Genomic DNA, 20,465 nt, shown 5'->3' on the forward strand with positions numbered 1-20,465 from the left:
GAAACCGATCCCCATAAGAGAAAAAAACATAATTTATCATGTTATGGGGACATTGTGACAAAGCGAGCTGAGGAAGAGACAGGTGAAAGAACTAAAATCCAGTTCAATTCAAAAACGCTTTATTTATCCCAAACAGAAATTAATAATAATAAACAATAATAATAAAGAATACTCTGTAAATCTACAAATAAATATATCTTTCGCATTTTTATAGTAGGTAGATCATTTTGACTTGAAATATAATATAATATATAATTAAAATATAAGTAGCTCGCAAGCTGAAAAAGTGTGGACACCCCTGCATTAAAAGAACTTTGCCACAACAGGTCAGTAGCCCTGGTTACCATCACAAGATGTATGACTATGACACCTTGATCCCTGTTCGCTAGCTGGGACTTTCTTTTTTTTCCCTCCACCACCCCCCCTCTGCGGAGGACTGCTTTATTTCTATTAATTTATTTACATTTATTTATTTCCTCAAGAGAAGGAGAGGGAGAGAGAGGGGGAAAGAAGGAAGAAAACGGAGAAGAAGGGAGATAGAGAGAGAGGGAGAGAAACGAAAAAAAAACACAGATTATCTGCTTCAATACCTGCTGATGAGAGAAAACAATAACCAACATCTGTACGAATCACAATGAACATGTTTAGAAGCAACAGATGATAAAGACAGTGTGTGTCTGTGAGTACCTGTGTGTACACCTGTGTGTGTCTGTGAGTACCTGTGTGTACACCTGTGTGTGTCTGTGAGTACCTGTTTGAACACCTGTGTGTGTCTGTGAGTACCTGTTTGAACACCTGTGTGTGTCTGTGAGAACCTGTTTGTACACCTGTGTGGTCTGGTCCCACCTCCCCTCAAGGCACAAGGAAGACACGCATCTCGGCTCTTCTCTGTCCTGGCACCTAATTGGTGGAATGAACTCCCCCTAGATGTCCGAACAGCTGAATCCTTGACTGTCTTCAAGCGACGACTCAAAACTTTTCTTTTTCAGAAATACCTGACGTAGAACTTCTATATTCTTACTCGATTCTTTTTCTGGTGTGTGTTTAAAAAAAAAAAAAAAAAAAAAAAAAAAATTCTGCACTACTCAATGGAGTTCTCAGAGATAGTATTCATAGCTTGGGTCCTTATTGAGCTAGCATCGGAAATTCATTGCAGAGTCTCAAAGCACTTATGTAAGTCGCTCTGGCTAAGGGCGTCTGCCAAATCCTGTAAATGTAAATGTAAATGTAAAATGTGTGTGTCTGTGAGTATCTGTTTGTACACCTGTGTGTGTCTGTGAGTACCAGTTTGTACACCTGTGTGTGTCTGTGAGTACCTGTTTGTACACCCGTGTGTGTCTGTGAGTACCTGTTTGTACACCTGTGTGTGTCTGTGAGTACCAGTTTGTACACCTGTGTGTGTCTGTGAGTACCTGTTTGTACACCTGTGTGTGTCTGTGAGTACCTGTTTGTACACCCGTGTGTGTCTGTGAGTACCTGTTTGTACACCTGTGTGTGTCTGTGAGTACCAGTTTGTACACCTGTGTGTGTCTGTGAGTACCTGTTTGTACACCCGTGTGTGTCTGTGAGTACCTGTTTGTACACCTGTGTGTGTCTGTGAGTACCAGTTTGTACACCTGTGTGTGTCTGTGAGTACCTGTTTGTACACCTGTGTGTGTCTGTGAGTACCTGTTTGTACACCCGTGTGTGTCTGTGAGTACCTGTTTGTACACCTGTGTGTGTCTGTGAGTACCAGTTTGTACACCTGTGTGTGTCTGTGAGTACCAGTTTGTACACCTGTGTGTGTCTGTGAGTACCAGTTTGTACACCTGTGTATGTGAGCGCGCTGGTGTTCAAAAGGTTTCTCCATGTAAATGTTTAGTAGTGTGTGTGGGGAGCCACAGACCCACCCCCCCCAGGACATGAAGCAGACATGGAGGAGACCTGGGCCCCAGACATCCAGAGGCCCTCCAGGGCATGGGGCCCCCCGAAGGACCACCGCAAGGAGTACTGCAGCCCCCACCCAGAAAAGGGCAAAGGAGAGCTCTGGAGTGAGGTGCAGGAGTGAAGTGCAGGAGCCCCAGGGGGCCCTGGCTGCGCACCCGCAGGCTCCGCCGGCGGCCGGCCACACCAGGGCAGACCGGTCCCCGGGCCCAGAGATCCAAGGGCCCCCCCACCCCCCAGCAGGGGCCCAACAGAGCCAGGAAGGCTAGGGAGTGAGCCAGTACCCACCCGAGCATCCAGCCCCAGACATCGAGAACCACCAACGCACCAGTGGCCGGGGGTTTCATCCACCTGCAGGGAGTGTGGCGGCGGGGGGGGGGAATAGAGCCCAAGATGTTATTTCAGGTGGAGTCTAGGACCCAACCTGACACATGCATATAGACAAACAGGCGCACACACCCACATGCACACATAAACAAATATTCACACATTCACCCAACATAGAGACACACAGAAATGAACGCCGTACACACACCCGCACTCCGTAGGAACTTTCTACAATACCAAACACCAGGCCGGCCTTTCTAGTGCGCGGCCTCAGGTTTCATAGAATCCAGAGCTGTGTTTAGAATGTCCACTTGTCCACTCACTCACTATATAGTGTTCACTGCATAGAACACTGACTAGGGGATAAGTGCAGGCAGCGATTGGTACATTTCAGACACTAGCTGGCTGTTTTCCTGCTGCATGATTATGCACCGGATATTTGTAATTATTATATCTGTCGCATAAACAAACACCAGAACATGGACACTGACGTTGCTGTTTTTGGATAAGTACACGTTGTGATCGACAAATATCTTCACAACGTTGAAATAAAAATCTAATGAAACTTTACAAGACAAAGCTGTGCACATGTAACTGTATTTGCAACATACTTCACTGTATTGTATCTGCCTTTGCAAGCATGATGGGGATCTTAAATATACTGTACTAAGTGTGAATTAACGTTACCCATGCAAAGCAGTCAAATACATTAAAATAGCGCATGTTTTTAAAGCAGCGGTAGTCCTGCCACTGTTGTTATAGTTCATGGGTAAGTATTTCATAAGGAAGCTACTGAACTCCGGTTAATGGTTGCAGTTCAGACGAAGTAAAGTTTCTCAAACATAGTTTCTGACTCTCATGTGACAGGCCGCAGTACATGATGGTGTAAGTCAACCATGAAGGGTACAGCTTCTGTACACGACATTTTGGAGAACCTTGTGATTTGCACTATGAATTGAATGAAATTAACAGTTGAGAATTCAAACAGTACTGCGAAATGGCTGATTCACTGTATAGTGGACTACATAATGTGCGAGTACAGCCCAGATTCCATTTCACAGGTGTTGCCATGGCAGCCAAAAGGTCAAAGGTCATGCTCTAAGTCAATGAGCTGCAGGTACAAATGAAGGGTATGAAACTCCCCAGGAGGCGCAATGGTGATAAACTCTGAGCTTTAAACTGGTCTTTCGTTTGTCCTGAAGTTTAACATCATTATGTAAATGCTGTGTATCCACACGCTGGTCAGTAGTAATTTCCTTGATTTTATTACACCTTTTCAGATATTTTCCAGATAGCTTAGCTTATGCGTCGTGACCATCGGCCCAAACACGTTACATTCAGTTACGTCAACATGACTATGTCAACGAAAACAAAATAGATGACAAAGGATAAACGATATTTATCACACGGTCATATCCACTATCGCTGCTTTCATTTCCGGGCTGTAAAAAAGAAACAAAAGACAGAAAAATTAACAGTATACAAGTAATTTTCCATCTTAATGTTCAGCATCTGGCAAATTCAGCAAAGTACACAAATCTTACATCAATTATTTTATCAAATCATATATCGAAGCATAGCTACACAGTATAAATGTATCATTATCATGCAGCAGCTTTTCCCAGTTCCATTCCTGGGGGATCAGTTAGCAAAACAGTTTACAGATTTGCTGCTGAGAGATACCTATTAGACCTGGTAATTAGATGGATTGAGCAGGGAAATCTCAAAACTATGTTGCATCCTGACCCTCGAGGGCCAGAACAGTAACCTTATAATCAAAAAGTCTTTACCATACAATATTTGAATTCAACTTCCGTGTGTAATGCACATCACGCCACAATCACAAGATCACATCTGTTTTACGTAAAGCCTTTCTATACCTGTGTGTAATGCAAATCACGCCACAATCACGACATCACATCTGTTTTACTTAAAGACTTTCTGTACCCGTGTGTAATGCACATCACGCCACAATCACATCACATCTGTTTTACTTAAAGCCTTTCTGTACCCGTGTGTAATGCACATCACGCCACAATCACGACATCACATCTGTTTTACTTAAAGCCTTTCTGTACCAATGTGTAATGCACATCACGCCACAATCACAACATCACATCTGTTTTACTTTAACCTTTCTGTACCCGTGTGTAATACACATCACACCACAATCACAAGATCAGATCTGTTTTACTTTAGCCTTTCTGTACCCGTGTGTAAAGCACATCACATCACATTCACAACATCACATCTGCTTTACGTAAAGCCTTTCTGTACCCGTGTGTAATACACATCACGCCACAATCACGACATCACATCTGTTTTACTTAAAGCCTTTCTGTACCCGTGTGTAATGCACATCACGCCACAATCATGACATCACATCTGTTTTACTTAAAGCCTTTCTGTACCCGTGTGTAATGCACATCACGTCACAATCAGAAGATCACATTTGTTTTACTTAAAGCCTTTTTTGTACCCGTGTGTAATGCACATCACGCCACAATCACAACATCACATTTGTTTTACTTAAAGCCTTTCTATACTCATGTGTAATGCACATCACGTCACAATCACAACATCACATCTGTTTTACTTAAAGCCTTTCTGTAACCGTGTGTAATGCACATCACGCCACAATCACATCACATCTGCTTTAATTAAAGGCTTTCTGTACCCGTGAGTAATGCACATCACATCACATTAACAATATCACATCTGCTTTACTTAAAGCCTTTCTGTACCCGTGTGTAATGCACATCACGCCACAATCACATCACATCTGCTTTAATTAAAGGCTTTCTGTACCCGTGTGTAATGCACATCACGTCACAATCACAACATCACATCTGTTTTACTTTAGCCTTTCTGTACCCGTGTGTAATGCACATCACGTCACAATCACAACATCACATCTGTTTTACTTAAAGCCTTTCTGTACCCGTGTGTAATGCACATCACGCCACATTAACAACATCACATCTGCTTTACTTAAAGCCTTTCTGTACCCGTGTGTAATGCACATCACGCCACAATCACATCACATCTGCTTTAATTAAAGGCTTTCTGTACCCGTGTGTAATGCACATCACATCACATTAACAATATCACATCTGCTTTACTTAAAGCCTTTCTGTACCCGTGTGTAATGCACATCACGCCACAATCACATCACATCTGCTTTAATTAAAGGCTTTCTGTACCCGTGTGTAATGCACATCACGTCACAATCACAACATCACATCTGTTTTACTTTAGCCTTTCTGTACCCGTGTGTAATGCACATCACGTCACAATCACAACATCACATCTGTTTTACTTAAAGCCTTTCTGTACCCGTGTGTAATGCACATCACGCCACATTAACAACATCACATCTGCTTTACTTAAAGCCTTTCTGTACCCGTGTGTAATGCACATCACGCCACAATCACATCACATCTGCTTTAATTAAAGGCTTTCTGTACCCGTGTGTAATGCACATCACGTCACAATCACAACATCACATCTGCTTTACTTAAAGGCTTTCTGTACCCGTGTGTAATGCACATCACATCACATTAACAATATCACATCTGCTTTACTTAAAGCCTTTCTGTACCCGTGTGTAATGCACATCACGCCACAATCACATCACATCTGCTTTAATTAAAGGCTTTCTGTACCCGTGTGTAATGCACATCACGTCACAATCACATCACATCTGTTTTATTTTAGCCTTTCTGTACCCATGTGTAATGCACGTCATGCCACAATCACATCACATCTGCTTTACTTAAAGCCTTTCTGTACCCGTGTGTAATGCACATCATGCCACAATCACTACATCACATCTGTTTTACTTAAATCCTTTCTGTACCCGTGTGTAATGCACATCACGCCACAATCACATCACATCTGCTTTAATTAAAGGCTTTCTGTACCCGTGTGTAAGGCACATCACGCCACAATCACAAGATCACATCTGTTTTACGTAAAGCCTTTCTGTACCCGTGTGTAATGCACATCACGCCACAATCACAACATCACATTTGTTTTAATTAAAGCCTTTCTGTACCCGTGTGTAATGCACATCACATCACAATCAGAAGATCACATCTGTTTTACTTAAAGCCTTTCTGTACTCGTGTGTAATGCACATCACGTCACAATCACAACATCACATCTGTTTTACTTTAGCCTTTCTGTACCCGTGTGTAATGCACATCACGTCACAATCACAACATCACATCTGTTTTACTTAAAGCCTTTCTGTACCCGTGTGTAATGCACATCACCCCACATTAACAACATCACATCTGCTTTACTTAAAGCCTTTCTGTACCCGTGTGTAATGCACATCACGCCACAATCACATCACATCTGCTTTAATTAAAGGCTTTCTGTACCCGTGTGTAATGCACATCACATCACAATCAGAAGATCACATCTGTTTTACTTAAAGCCTTTCTGTACTCGTGTGTAATGCACATCACGTCACAATCACAACATCACATCTGTTTTACTTTAGCCTTTCTGTACCCGTGTGTAATGCACATCACGTCACAATCACAACATCACATCTGTTTTACTTAAAGCCTTTCTGTACCCGTGTGTAATGCACATCACCCCACATTAACAACATCACATCTGCTTTACTTAAAGCCTTTCTGTACCCGTGTGTAATGCACATCACGCCACAATCACATCACATCTGCTTTAATTAAAGGCTTTCTGTACCCGTGTGTAATGCACATCACGTCACAATCACAACATCACATCTGTTTTACTTTAGCCTTTCTGTACCCGTGTGTAATGCACATCACGTCACAATCACAACATCATATCTGATTTACTTAAAGCCTTTCTGTACCCGTGTGTAATGCACATCACGCCACACATACGATCACATCTGTCCAAGATAAGTTCGTCATGTCACACCTTCAGCCACTGATTGTAAAAAGAGTTTGTAAGAACAGCGTGTGATCTTTGCTGAGTATTTTTATTTTCTTCAAGCATAAATAATATCTTAAATGAAAAATATGGTAAAGAAAATATATGACTTTAAATAACTAGCTATTTTAGTGGAACAGTATATTTCAAATGGCTTCTTTTAATGAGGCACACTTATATATGTAGTAAATATAGGATCTTTGCACATAGTATGTACTATAAATTGTAAATGAATTATTTCTATCCCCTGAAGAATGTATATACATTTAATATAAGCTATGCATGCGTTAATAAGTACAGGGATTTTAAACAGTGCAACTAAATATCACAAAAGCTATACACCTTTAGAAATTTAAACAATTATGGAAGTTTACATCGCAATGACATCCTACAAAGAACATCTATAACTTTGTCATCTTTACTTGCACTTCTTTCAGTTCTTGACTGTGCAGGAGTCCATTTTCAATCCTTGGGTTTTCTGAGGACCTACAATAAAAGACAGTGCTTGACTAAATAACACCCCAGCTGTAATTCCCTTTTATTGCCTTGGCAGATCTTGCCAGACAATATCTTATTAGACTTTATACAGTAGTTTTTTTACTATATCAGTTCAGTACATAAACTTTCACTGAGTCATAGTCCAATCCTCTAGCCAGTCAGTCAATGTGGCCCAGTTCAATTTGCAAGATCTCATAGATGGCTGACATATCTGCCTGTTTTTTTGTTAATTTAATTTAATTACTTTGAAGATATAAAGAGTACCATCAGTAGCCATGTCACCTGAATTACTCTCTGCAATCTTCTATCTTCTTCAATTACTAAAACTGTATTTAAATAATCTTTTAACAATGAACTCACACTTCCTCATCCGCTAAGGCATGTGTGTGATCCATGAGCTCCGCATTCAGAGTCTCGGGCAGCAGGATGCAGAGTGCCCCGCCAATCAGGGGACTGACCCCATATATGATCATGGGGATGGAGTGGTGGTAGACCTCCAGAAGTCGGATCAGAGGAGCCAAAATTCCAGCCACACGGGCTGCCATGGAGTTCATACCCACGCCATTTTGCCTGGAGCAGAGAATCAGAGATGTTCCAGGAGTTTATATATGTACCCACATGAAACCAACCAAGTCACTCCATAAACAGTCTTAACCGCCATTGTTTTCATGTCCATGCCAGGAATATCCAAAGATGTTTTTCTTTGTATTTTTTTCCAATCCTTCAAACAAAATACCCCAAATCAAACGTGAACACTTAAATTCATATAAAACATGAAAGGTAACGCTTTACATTAATTGCACCTTCATAATGCTTTTATATTGCATTCATAAAACATTCAGTGCACCTCAATAATGTATTCATTAAGTATTCAGAGATCATTCATAAACATCATGTATGTATACCTTTACATCCAAACATCCCTTAACAGCTGTAATATACATTAATAACAAACATTATAATTGTATAGTCATGTAATGTTTGTTATTAATGTATGTCAAAGCTGTTAAGGGATGTTAGGATGTTAAGGTGCACTTGTATGCTGCACTGAATGTTCTATGAATGCATTATGAAGGTGCACTGAATGTTCTATGAATGCATTATGAAGGTGCACTGAATGTTCTATGAATGCATTATGAAGGTGCACTGAATGTTCTATGAATGCATTTTGATTCATTTTGAAGGTGCAGTTAATGTAAAGCATTACAACAACAACAACAACAAATTTATTTTTATATAGCGCATTATCACAACATTACATTGTCTCAAAGCGCTTTACAGCATCCTCACCCAAAGCCCCCAGTGAGTAAGCCATAGGCGACAGTGGCAAGGAAAAACTCCCTAGAAGGAAGAAACCTTGGGAGGGACCAGACTCAAAGGGGGAGCCCATCCTCCAGGGGCCGGCAGGGATAGTCAAATAGAGAGAAGAGATTACCACATGAAAACAGAATGCAAAATAAAGAATGCACTCAAGTTGGACGGTAGATGTTTCCCTGACCTGATGACTGTCGGGTACAGTTCAGCAGAGTACGTATATGCGATGGAGAAAGAGGCAGCAAGAGTAAATTTGCCGATTGCTGCCAAGATGGTCACCACCACAGGCAGTCCTGGAAAGCAAGACTAAATGTTAAACTGGTCCTGAGTTCTTTGCTTCATAAAATATTTGCCTGCACATGCATACTATATAAACATGAATTGAATGTTACTTGTAGTTAAAGTAGCTAAAACAATGAGATGGTTATTAAATCAGACATTTGTGATTTATCGGTAAACACATTATGCAAATAAGAAATTTGACCAAATTATTAAAGATAAGGTGCACTAGGAGGACTTCTCTGGGCAGCTACCTTCCGGAACAGCAAGGATGAGGAGGCAGACCACCCCCCCGAAGATCAGCACAAGGCTCTGGCATTTCTTCCTTCCGAAACGGTCGAGGACCGGGATGCTGCCCAAACGGGCAGGGAGTTCGGCAAAGCCGAAGATGAATTGCGTGAGATAAATATCCAGGCCAAAACTCCCCACGTTCAGGCTGAGACCATAGTACACCAGGCTAGTCACAAACCTGTAAGATCAAGCCAAGGAAGGAGAAGCACAATTATCTCTCAAATGTTATGACTTTGACCAAATAAATCCCTCTAACTGCATGAACCAAAATATAATCGCTGTTGATGTTCAGGTTTCGTCAATATGATGGATTCACCAGTGTTTCTCAATCCAGTCCTTGGTAACCCTCAAACAGTCCACATTTGTACTCCACACCCCAGCTACCAGCCAATGAGAAGCACCTGAGTACCTGGTACAGGTTTGCTGGAGGGAGGAGGGAGACATGTGGACTATCCAGGGGTTCCCAAGGACTGAGTTCAGAAACACTGGGTTCCCAACACTCTTACAGTCTCATACCCTTTAAATGCTGTTTTTTTTTTCTCTACCGGTCACTTGATTACATCTACATGAATTTATTTAGTAGCCTCTTCTACCCAAAGTGACATACAATTGAGAAAGAAGGGTCAACCAGCCCCTGGAACAATCAGGGGTTAAGGGCCTTGGTCAAGGGCCCATCAATAAAAGCCTCTGCCAAGCGAAGGATTCAAACTGGTGACTTTCCCATCATTGGTCCTTCCCAGCTTAGCTACACGCCACCCGCTTGATTAACAGCATAAATACAATTATCTAAAGAATCTTCAAAAGATATGTCAAGGATTACAGAGATGTGCGCGAATAAAACACAACTTAATGAAGTTAAACACTTTATAAATGGCAAACATTACCATAAATTACCATAAATTAAATATAAGGGTAAGTTAAGTGTTAAGTGCTCTTAAGAGAGGGCTGGAGAACCCTTGTTCACTGAAGGACACTGTATTAGCAAGTTTTTAAAATAGCTCGGGTACAGTTGGCACTGAAAAAAATGCAGACAAGGATACCACCCGCCATGGGCATCGTTATGTCCAATCACTCACAGCTAAAGCCCCGGGTATGTTGGTGTTTATGCCAGTCATCCTTCAAAAAATATAAAAAAGACTTGACTTAGCCCCTAATTTTTTTTTTTCAATAGCTAGAAACACCCCCTGCCACCCACTGAAAAGCAGTAACTAGAGTGGAGAGAAACAGTGTAACTGTCATGTTTCCCTACCTATCAACAGACGTAACAGGCCAGGTTGGTGACCTTCCCTACCTAACTGAGGCTATCCATGATATAGGACCAAATCTACAAAGGAAAGGTCAAACCCAGGGAGCTACGACTCCTGAGTTCCAGCATAGAAGGACTCACTCTGGTGAAACCGTCTTCGAGGTCAAGGTCAAGGTCGAAGTCAAGGTCAAGGCCAAACGTTGGTCTAAAATCTTCAGGGACCCCTATACAGTCCACATTTTTGCTCCCTCCCAGCTCCCAGCACACCTGTACCAGGTATTTGATGTTATTGATTGGCTGGGAGCTGGTAGGGAGCGAAAAAGTGGAATGTCTGGGGGTCTCCAAGGACTGGGTTGAGAAACACTGGTCTAACGGAAAGATTTCTGGGATTTGTGTACTTGTGTTGCTCTAACTAACTCACCAGACGTAGCTCATGGTCAGCATTCGCTTCCTCAGGAAAGGGATTCTGATAAGATCCAAAAAGCTACCAGTCTGGGCCTTGGTGTCATGCTCGACTTCTATCTGGGGAAACATTACAAGATATGTACTGTACACTCAATAACCATGTCTGATAAAGAACTCCAGCCCAACACATACTTCACGGATATTTTTATAATAAAACATCGTGCCTGAACAAATGTTTCACTCCTTCTGTATAGATCTGTTTTGTATGCCCCTGTTGTGTGTTTTTTACATTCTTTGCACAGTGTTGCTGTCCACCCGAATCCATCGAGATATTACCTTATCCAGGAGAGATTCTGGGATCTCCTTCTTGTTCACTTTTGCCGCCTTCATAATCAGCTTCTTGGCCTGCTTTCTTTTCCCTTGGGTCAGAAGCCACCGTACAGATTCTGGAAGGATCCTTTCAAGAACAAGGCATCTGTGTTACGCAAGGGGAATAGATTCCAACATTTCAAATTATCATCAAAAATTCATGGAAAAGAAATAAAATGAATAATACACTTGTTATTTCTCATACTTAATGTTTAGCCGCTGGCAAATTCAGCAAAATAATCAGAACGTATGGAATTTATTTTGCCAAAGCATGTATTACAAGTATAATTATAGTCAGCCCATCTGCATCACAACTTTCCCCATTGTGGTTTCGATGTATCACAGGGTCGGCATAAAACAATTAAATGAGTTTTAGGGACTTTTGTGAAAGCCTCAGACAAGACAAGAGGACACACAAAAAGTTTAGTCACTCATAAATGCGTAAAATACATGTACAGGGCTGGTTAGGAGTGTTTGAAGCAGCCTCTGACTGAATATCTCACAGTGATTTTTGTATCCCTCTGTCATGCCCGGCTCGTCCGATCCTCGTGTGTGCCACGCCCCCTGATTATCCACGTGTGCTTCCCCGATCTTGCCCAGCTGTGTCCGATTATTTTCACCCAGTCCTGTCTATTTCAGTCCACGTCTTGCCCTGCCTGTTGTCTGTCATTGATGTTAGTACGATGTTAGTGATGTCCTGTTCCTCCCGTTCCTCCCGTAACCATCTCTCCGCTAATAAATCCCCTGGTTTTCCCGTATTCCGCCTACCTGCCTCGTCCTTCCCTGCCTCCTTCCTGCCAGCCTGCCCGTTCGCACCCGCGCAACCTGACACTCTCATTTCACGTATCTTTTTGCTTTGCTCACCAAGGAATTGTGTTTGCTGAGAATTAGATATTTTACGCAAAATATTAACTTTTGCACAAAAAACATTATACTTATAATGTATACTTATAACAGAGTCTACAAAATTCACATAAGTGATGCAATTTACATGTTTTCTGTTTGTTCTAAAATGCGTTCAAAAACAGAATTAAAAAAATAAAAGGAGAGACCAAATACATTTCCCAAAAGCATAGCTGCTAATTGTGTTAGCAACTTACAGTACACATTTGGAACCAAACCAAGATGTTATAATAAATAACGCGTGATTCCTCTTACCAGTTTGTCATGCATTTCTTTGTTCCAAGACCACACATGTAATTGTTTCATCTTATAGAAAGCACACGCCAGTAGCCTACTACCATTTTAAACTTGTGATTAATCACAGCCTTTTATTGTGATTAACTGGGTGAAATTTTTTAATCGATTAACACCACTATTCTATACCCAAAACCATGCCTAGCATAGCCTCCAGGCCGGGTTGCAAGGAACAGCAGCTCCACAATTTTACCAGAAGTAGATGCCAAGGGCGAGGACAGGGGCACTGAGGACGAGCTGCAGGGTCCTCCAGTCCCTGATACCGTAGGCGATGCCCGACAGCACCATCAGGCCAACGGCAAAGCAAGCGTGGGGCATGATGGTGCAGAAGGTCCGCTTGGAAACTCCACACCACTCAGCACCTGAAAGAGAGGGCAGTGAAGGACCCGCTTTATTAGTGGACTCCATTACACTGTCAGTCTCATGCTTCCTGATAACAACCATGTGCATCTGGAAGAGCTATCAGCAATTTATATTCTTCCATTATTTTCTACTATTATTTTGTTGACTTTTGGGGTTATGTTTTGTGTAACAAGCTAATGTTTGTGTACAAGCTAATAACTCCAGGATTCAAGTTCTTTGCCTTTATGTCCCATTTGGATCGATGGAGAACAGGGATATTAAGAAGTAAAGGGTTTAGAAATGTGAGAAATTCTAGCTGAAATTTATTATTATAAGAAAAATCACAAGTTAGTGCCAATTCCAATTCTATTCCTGGCTTCCATATGTCACGTGCAGCTCGGTTAACGACTTTGGTAAGGACAGCGTACCTAGGACAAATGTGTTTAGGCCTATCCCAGATATCGTCGTGCCAACCACAAATCGAAAGCCGATGTAGACGTAGATGTTTGGTGCGAAGGCCGCCCCTACTCCAAAGATCACCTGCAGCAGCAGAGAGATCAGGATCACGGTCCGACGTCCGTATCTAGAGGCACAAATAAACACACATAATCCTACTCATTCCTGTCCCTGTACTCACAGGAAATCTATTCAGATCAGTATTATAAATCAAGTACACAAGTAAATAAATCACCAGACAGATGTTCTGGATTATCTGCATACAGTAGCTACTTTTATTAAGTATGTTTCAGTACATTTACTTTTACAAAGCACCTAATAGACAGGACTATGAGATTAGATTATCACACGTCACAAAAATGTGATTATGTACATATTAACATTTATTAGCATAGCTTTCAGATATGTTATCAAGAGACAATTTTGTAATCAGGACGATGTGTATACGAGAAGGGAGTCAAAGAGAGCCTTCACCCAAAAGCTATTTCCAATTGCTATAGGAAACTGCAAAAGGAAACATTGTCTAAAGCCAAATGAATGGAAGCATAATCAGTACTTTATAGGTTACTTAAATGTGCAGGTGGGTCTCAGTTAATTGTGCTGGAATTTATGTGTTCCATACTTGTCCGCCATTGGGCCAAACACCAGAGCCCCAATCAGGAGCCCGGCCATGTAGATAGACTGCGAGACCTCATTCAGCACTCCGTTGTCACACACCAGGTTAAACTGAAGGGAAGCAATGACAGTCAATGATGTAGCCACTACAGAAAAGCATGTAGTCCACTGCTGCGTTAACAACCATGCGTCACTTCACAGGATCGTGCATTTACAAAACAAAGGCTCACCGCTAACACCGAACGTTTGTGTTGTGAGGACACGCGGGAAAGCATGGAGTTTGTCTTCAGCTACGCTAAACGGGTTAATTTATGGCTGACCAATCATTAGCAGGGGGCTAAAAAAAATTTTAAATAGTGTGAATACAGACAATTTTAGATGACCTGACATTTTAAATACAAATGCTCTCAGACAGCCACTTTATTAATATTAACTCAGTTCTGACATTCAATTTTGAAAGGTTATGTAATAATCGGTATGATTTTCCCAGGTTTTTGTAAATCTTTTTCAATATAAAATAATATGGATTATCTAAAATATCAACAATACAGAAGAAATTACATATTGTGATTATATAACGCTGTACAATAATGAACAACATATTCAAGTGGTTACTGATAAAAGTGCAATCGAGCGCAATTATAAATTGAGCATTTGCAGTCAAATTTCAATGATCGTTTGGGGCAAGTAATTCCTCTTTCAACAGGATAAGCTTTGTGCTAGCTTAACTTTTCTCCTGGCTTTGTAATAAAGCTATGACTGTGAACGCTGTCAATGCTTTGATTTGTAATTTGTTATATTACAGATTTAGAGGATCCAGGAGCTCTTATTATTGGCTGGGATTTTTTGAACAGGACGGCAACCCGTCATACAGATTAAGGATAATATGATCACATATACGCCCACCAATATGGGGATATATTTCATCACACAGTATAACATTCAAACTTGTGGCACCCATTGGTCCTTTGCAGAAGCTCTCCAAAGGCTGACATAATGCATTATACCTCTGACAGCATGGTGTTGCTGCCCTGGGGATTCTCATACACCCATCCATCCTTGCACTTGGTGGTCTCATTCAGCCCGTACTCCCTGATCTCGTCCAGGTCCAAGGACACGGGGGTGAACATTAGACAGGAGTCATACTGCCCATCTTTCCTCGGGAGGGTCAGGTTCCGTTGCTCGTCCACGGTCAGGTTGGGTCCCAGGCTCAAAATCCAGCTGGTGTTGCAGTGATGCGGGACGTCCAGCACCATGAACACTTGGCCGAACATGTGGAAGGCTGTGAAAAGGTTGGGGATACATACTGCTAACAGCAGGCGCTTCTGAAAAGCACCAAACTCCCCAATAGCGGCGAGGACCTCTCCGAAGCAGCTCATGCTCCTAACGCAGGGACTCCGGCAGAGGTGTGAGGCTGTGCCAGCACTCGGAATGAAATTTCAACCCAAAGTGCATATTCAAATTAATCTTTAATCCAACACACTTTAATATCCTGCTAAACTATCAGTCCCCTCCCAGCTGTGTTATTATTTGCTAGCTAAAAGAATTTCCTGCAAAAAAACTCTCAAGGTATCAGTTGGGAATTCAGGAGGGAACATGATGGTTCAAAGTGCCGCAATAACTGTAGCGGTTTAATGACGAGGTGAAGGTGTTTTAAGGCTCATTACTGTTTTTCTGCTCACTTCAGCATGATGGCAAAACCTAGGAACCTCATTGAGCATAAAAGTACAAATAGCACCTTTAGACTTTACAAAGATATGCATGTTATTACCTAGAATGCATCAATCATTAAGTTGAGTTAAGGACGCCACGCACATGGTCGTGGAAGCAGACCCGTGTCCAAGAAATGGACATAGATTGTTTAACAGTGAAACAATACATTTTTTCTATGGATTTCAGGACAGAACTGGAAAAAAATGAAGCCTTCATTTCAACTATATAATTCCATATTTTATATTTTTGATGCATTTATAACATTTCTATGAGTAGGTGTGTCTAGTGTGGTATTGTGTATATATTTGTAATGTGCAAGCATGGTATTTTTAGTAGGCAAAGTCACATATGGCCAAAACTATACTGATTTTTGAGGTTTTGTGGTTGGAATTCAGTAAGTTACTGGTTAACATTCCATGGTTGGCAGAGTGGCGCCGCTGTTGAGCCTTTGAGTCCTTAACCCCGATTGCTCCAGGTCCTGGTTCACTCTACTTTCTCCTCTACGCCTCCTGGGAAGCTTTTCCAGCCGTCCTGAAAGAGGTCCCACATATGCTGAGCTCTCAGTGGCCACGTTTCTTTCGCTCTTCGGTCAAACTCCCAAAACAACCATACTGGGCCCCGTACTGGTAAACCATCTGAACCTGACCAGGACAGACAATCCAGATACCGAACTGAGAATCACTTAAATGTAGCTTTATACGGCTTTTACAATGAAAACATAAAGATTCATACTCAAGAAATCTGGAGGTATCACTGACAAACAGGTGTTGTTTATATTCTTACTTCTGGGGGGGGGCGGGTGTCATCACACATGGTCTCAGTGAACTCCATCTTAGAAAGAATGACTTCCCCAGCTTCAAATCCATGAGAAATCTAGAACAATGGAACAAGTCGAAGTTCCCACTGCTGTCTCCTGGGTAACACAGTCACTGATGTCACTTATTGTTTCAAGTTTTATTGTCAGGTGTTTTCCAAAGAACACAGTGAAAATCTCATGCATCACTTGCAAGATAGAACATTACATAACTATAGGAGTAAATGGAGAACTTAGCTATAAAAAAAAAAACAAGTTAGTTTCTGAATGTGATTCATGGACCTTAATCGTCGATAACAGGTGGATTGAATGAACCAAACCACAAATAGCTGGCTGATAAATCCATTCTTTATTAACAAATAATCATCAGAACATGCATTGAAATCCATAACCAATAAAAGAGGGAAGCCAACAAATAAGAGAACCAACAACTTAAAACTTAAATAAAAGAAATTTTAAAACTAAATATTTTACAGCTTTGATACTCTGTGATATTCTATGGTACATAAAGGCATCAGCACATAACTGGAATTCATTTACGATATAATACAATCAGACAAGAAACTAAAAGGGGAAGAGACCTGAAAGTGAAAAAAAAAATACATATAAAAACAAATTAACAGAATCTTATGTTTTGGAAAGTATCCAGTTAAGAAAACACTAGTTTACTGGAGGGCTATAATGGCACTGAATTTTCTTCATTGTTTAGATAACACTTACATTTTTATATATTCAATTTGAACAGGGATTGTGTTGCCCAGTAACATCTAGAGGAAGGGATTACCTTTTATTACAAAAGAAAACTGGTAGAAATGTCATTGGTCATTCATTTCTATTCCTTAGAAAATTAAATTTAATCCATTACAAATCATTTCAAATAATACTACTTTTTGTACAATTTATATACATAAGATGATTCAGAGTTTGTACTGCTGAAAAAGAATTATTTTCAATAAAATCAAGTAACGACTAAAGTTCTCTAATGCAGAGTAGACAGTCATTATTCAACGGCCAATTCTTTTTAAAAAAATCAAGCAAGAATATACTGCAAGCTCTAGTTCACAGCTTGGATCTCAGACAACAGTCATTTTACTTGACATTTTAATCCAGCTCCATGATCCAAGAGTCAGAAATGCTTGGGATTCAAATGCTCAGCATAGCCTTTGGAAGAGCATCCACAAATAGACTAATTACTGTGCTGTGTGCTGGAGAATTAGTGACAACACCACACAGAATCTCAAACTGCACAAAAGCACACATCCCAGAAGCATAACGACGACAGGCAAACACGTGGGCTGCAAAAATGACCTCCCAGCTCTCACATGGAACAGTGTGCATCAGTACACAGCATCGAGTCAAAAAGCCACATCGACCTGGCGTTTATAACCGAACGCAGCACGCAATCGTTTTATAAACATAACACACACAGATTTCCCGTTTTCCCAGCTAATCACAAGCAAAAATCAAGATCGGTCTATTTCCGCGATGCTGGAACTGGCTAAAGATCTGGGCTGCTAGCAAGAGTTGCAGGACAGATAATTTTAATGTCGAAAGAAAATATGACTGACAAAAATAAATACATATTTATCTTCTGCACGTGTTGAGCAGGGCATGCGTGCCTGTGTGTAAAGACAAAACATTTTAAAAGACATCTGTTGTCAACAAATTTAAGCACAGCAGAGTTTCAGTTAGGCTCTTGCCAAAAGTTTAATTGATTCACCCGGCTTAGCGTTTTAGAGGATTAAGCAGAGGTACTACCCATTATACCTTAAACGAAGAACATTCAGTGAGGAAAACAGAGACCGCAAACTGAAAACAAGCTTTCTGCATTAAACCATGATGACATCAACCCAGAAAAACATTAAATTATATGCTACGCCCATAACCAACCCCCTATACAGTGTACATATTTTAAGATCAAAAGGCAATGCGTATAACGGCCAGTAGAAAACCACCAAAATGTTATTTACGCGCTATGAATAAAGCATTCCGCTCCACGTTAATTGTTCGCTAATATGCACTTGAATCTGAGAAGCCAGTTCAGAGGTCACAGCTGGGTGAGCACTACACAGACCCACAAGCGGCGGCACACATAAGTTTTCTACGGTGACAAAAATCTCCCAAATGAAATTCTTGCGGACGCACAATGGATCCGATCAAATTCACGGGCAGACATGAAAAACTAACACGGATCTGAAAGGGTTTAAGTGGGATTACCAGCAAGTGAGAGCACATGAGACTCATTCGAAATGTACGTTTGTGCATATTAGGTCTTCCAATTGGGGAGCTTAAGACGGACACGCGCTGATCCGAAACTTCTATGACACACAACTCGCAAAAAAAAAAAAAAAAAAAAGAGATGAAGAAACATGGTTCCACATGATGTTTCCACTCACGCTGCTGGATCTGAGAAACATCTTCACAGTAAACAAGGCAGAAGGGAGGCTGTACGGTCACATATATGAACAGCAAGTCATGGAGTGTGTCAGAGGTTTTGCAACTGTGACTCTGGGTTAGTTACACAAACAAGCTGGGCTCGGTTTCTAGTAAACATGTGATCTTTACCTTGGCATGACGGTCCTCGCAGCACCGTGAGCGCTTCTGGCATATGACACGTTATGGCACTCCCGAGACCGAGACATAAAACATCTCTAAGCTTGTAATCGGTGCCTGATAGGCGGTTCTGGTTTAGGAATCAGTGGCACGTAAGTTCGGGCAAGACCTTTCAACTACCGTCCCATTGGTCCCGGCCCAAGCTTTGAAGAACAAGATACTCGATGGCATATCCGAGGCTCTCTTCCGATTGAAAACAAGCACAGCCAAGACCACACTCTGTCCGGTTCATGATCAAACACCGTAATTAGAACTGTAGGTGGCACATCCCCGTGAGTACGAGTCAATAGTAATTCAGAAGATAAGGCATAATTTGATCACCAGTGTTAGTTCACATTGTGCAAATGCATTTAATGAATGATAACCAATACGGAACTAAGGCTAGAACTAATATCTGGTTTTTGGACAATGGTGATAATCCTTCAGAACATATAACTGTAAACACTAATATACAATTCCTATGTTAATATCCGTTGGCAATCCTACTCCTAACGTGATGCTTCCAAATCCTATGGGGTTGACAATATGATATTTTTCTTTTCTTTGGCAGTAGTGGTTTCTTTAGGTTGATGATGTCTATTTTTGTTTCAGGCAAGCTGGTTGTCCAGGGACACTAAAGTTTAACTAATGCTGAGTTGAGCGAATCCTATAAGTTTTACGTCGTCGGGAATTTCAGACCCTTCTACACCGGAGGCCTGAAAAAAATAGAGAGAAACATGAGCTTGCAGGTGTTACTTTTTCCTTTTTTTCCCTTTGAACTATTTTAATGTTTGTTCCACAGCATCTTAAAGCAAAACTTGCATTCAGACAACATGGATTAATAGCTGTGAAATCATTAATCTGGTTTTGTTTGTCCAACTTGTCTGCAACTTTGATAACCACCAACTTTATAATGAATTCATATTTCACATCTGTCGCACTCAGGTACTGCTGTGAAATAGCATTAAACCTGCACCGCAAAATAAACCGATGTGGTATTAGACTTCCTCTATAACATGACAGAAAGAACGAAAGCTGAGGTTACCCAAAGCTAGTTTAAAAACATCCATGTATTACCTATGAGACCCGCTAGAGATTAAACAATGACAATTATAACAATAGCAGTAATTCACAGTCATTTAGTCCATACTG

General features: G+C 41.1%; 2 protein-coding genes across 2 annotated transcripts in view; both read right to left on the minus strand.

Annotated features, from left to right (window-relative positions):
* Positions 1–7,212: 7,212 nt before the first annotated feature.
* Positions 7,213–15,830, minus strand: slc22a13b (solute carrier family 22 member 13b). The gene is made up of 10 exons (XM_048970973.1): positions 15,202–15,830; positions 14,202–14,305; positions 13,552–13,706; positions 12,975–13,143; positions 11,552–11,672; positions 11,232–11,332; positions 9,528–9,742; positions 9,179–9,287; positions 8,041–8,250; positions 7,213–7,668 (listed from the first exon to the last, which is right to left on the minus strand). The coding sequence occupies exons 1-10, from the start codon at positions 15,571–15,573 to the stop codon at positions 7,584–7,586; spliced, it is 1,641 nt and encodes a 546-aa protein (XP_048826930.1). The 5' UTR covers positions 15,574–15,830; the 3' UTR covers positions 7,213–7,583.
* A 1,217-nt stretch (positions 15,831–17,047) lies between these two features.
* Positions 17,048–20,465, minus strand: part of oxsr1b (oxidative stress responsive kinase 1b) — a 65,734-nt gene continuing 62,316 nt past the window's right edge. Inside the window, exon 18 of the mRNA XM_048970999.1 lies at positions 17,048–20,029. Within this exon, the coding sequence (XP_048826956.1) occupies positions 19,955–20,029 (75 nt within the window). The 3' untranslated portion in view covers positions 17,048–19,954. The remainder of the gene's footprint in view (positions 20,030–20,465) is intronic.

This window comes from Brienomyrus brachyistius, chromosome 1 (assembly GCF_023856365.1).
Source record: "Brienomyrus brachyistius isolate T26 chromosome 1, BBRACH_0.4, whole genome shotgun sequence".
Taxonomy (NCBI): Eukaryota; Metazoa; Chordata; class Actinopteri; order Osteoglossiformes; family Mormyridae; genus Brienomyrus; species Brienomyrus brachyistius.

Coding starts and splice junctions, on each gene's coding strand:
- slc22a13b (XM_048970973.1), bottom strand. CDS start 15,573: ATGAGCTGCTTCGGAGAGGTCCTCGCCGCTATTGGGGAGTTTGGTGCT. Junction 11,333..11,551: donor CAGAATCTCTCCTGGATAAG/GTAATATCTCGA, acceptor ATGTTTCCCCAG/ATAGAAGTCGAGCATGACAC. Junction 9,288..9,527: donor CATCCTTGCTGTTCCGGAAG/GTAGCTGCCCAG, acceptor CTTGCTTTCCAG/GACTGCCTGTGGTGGTGACC.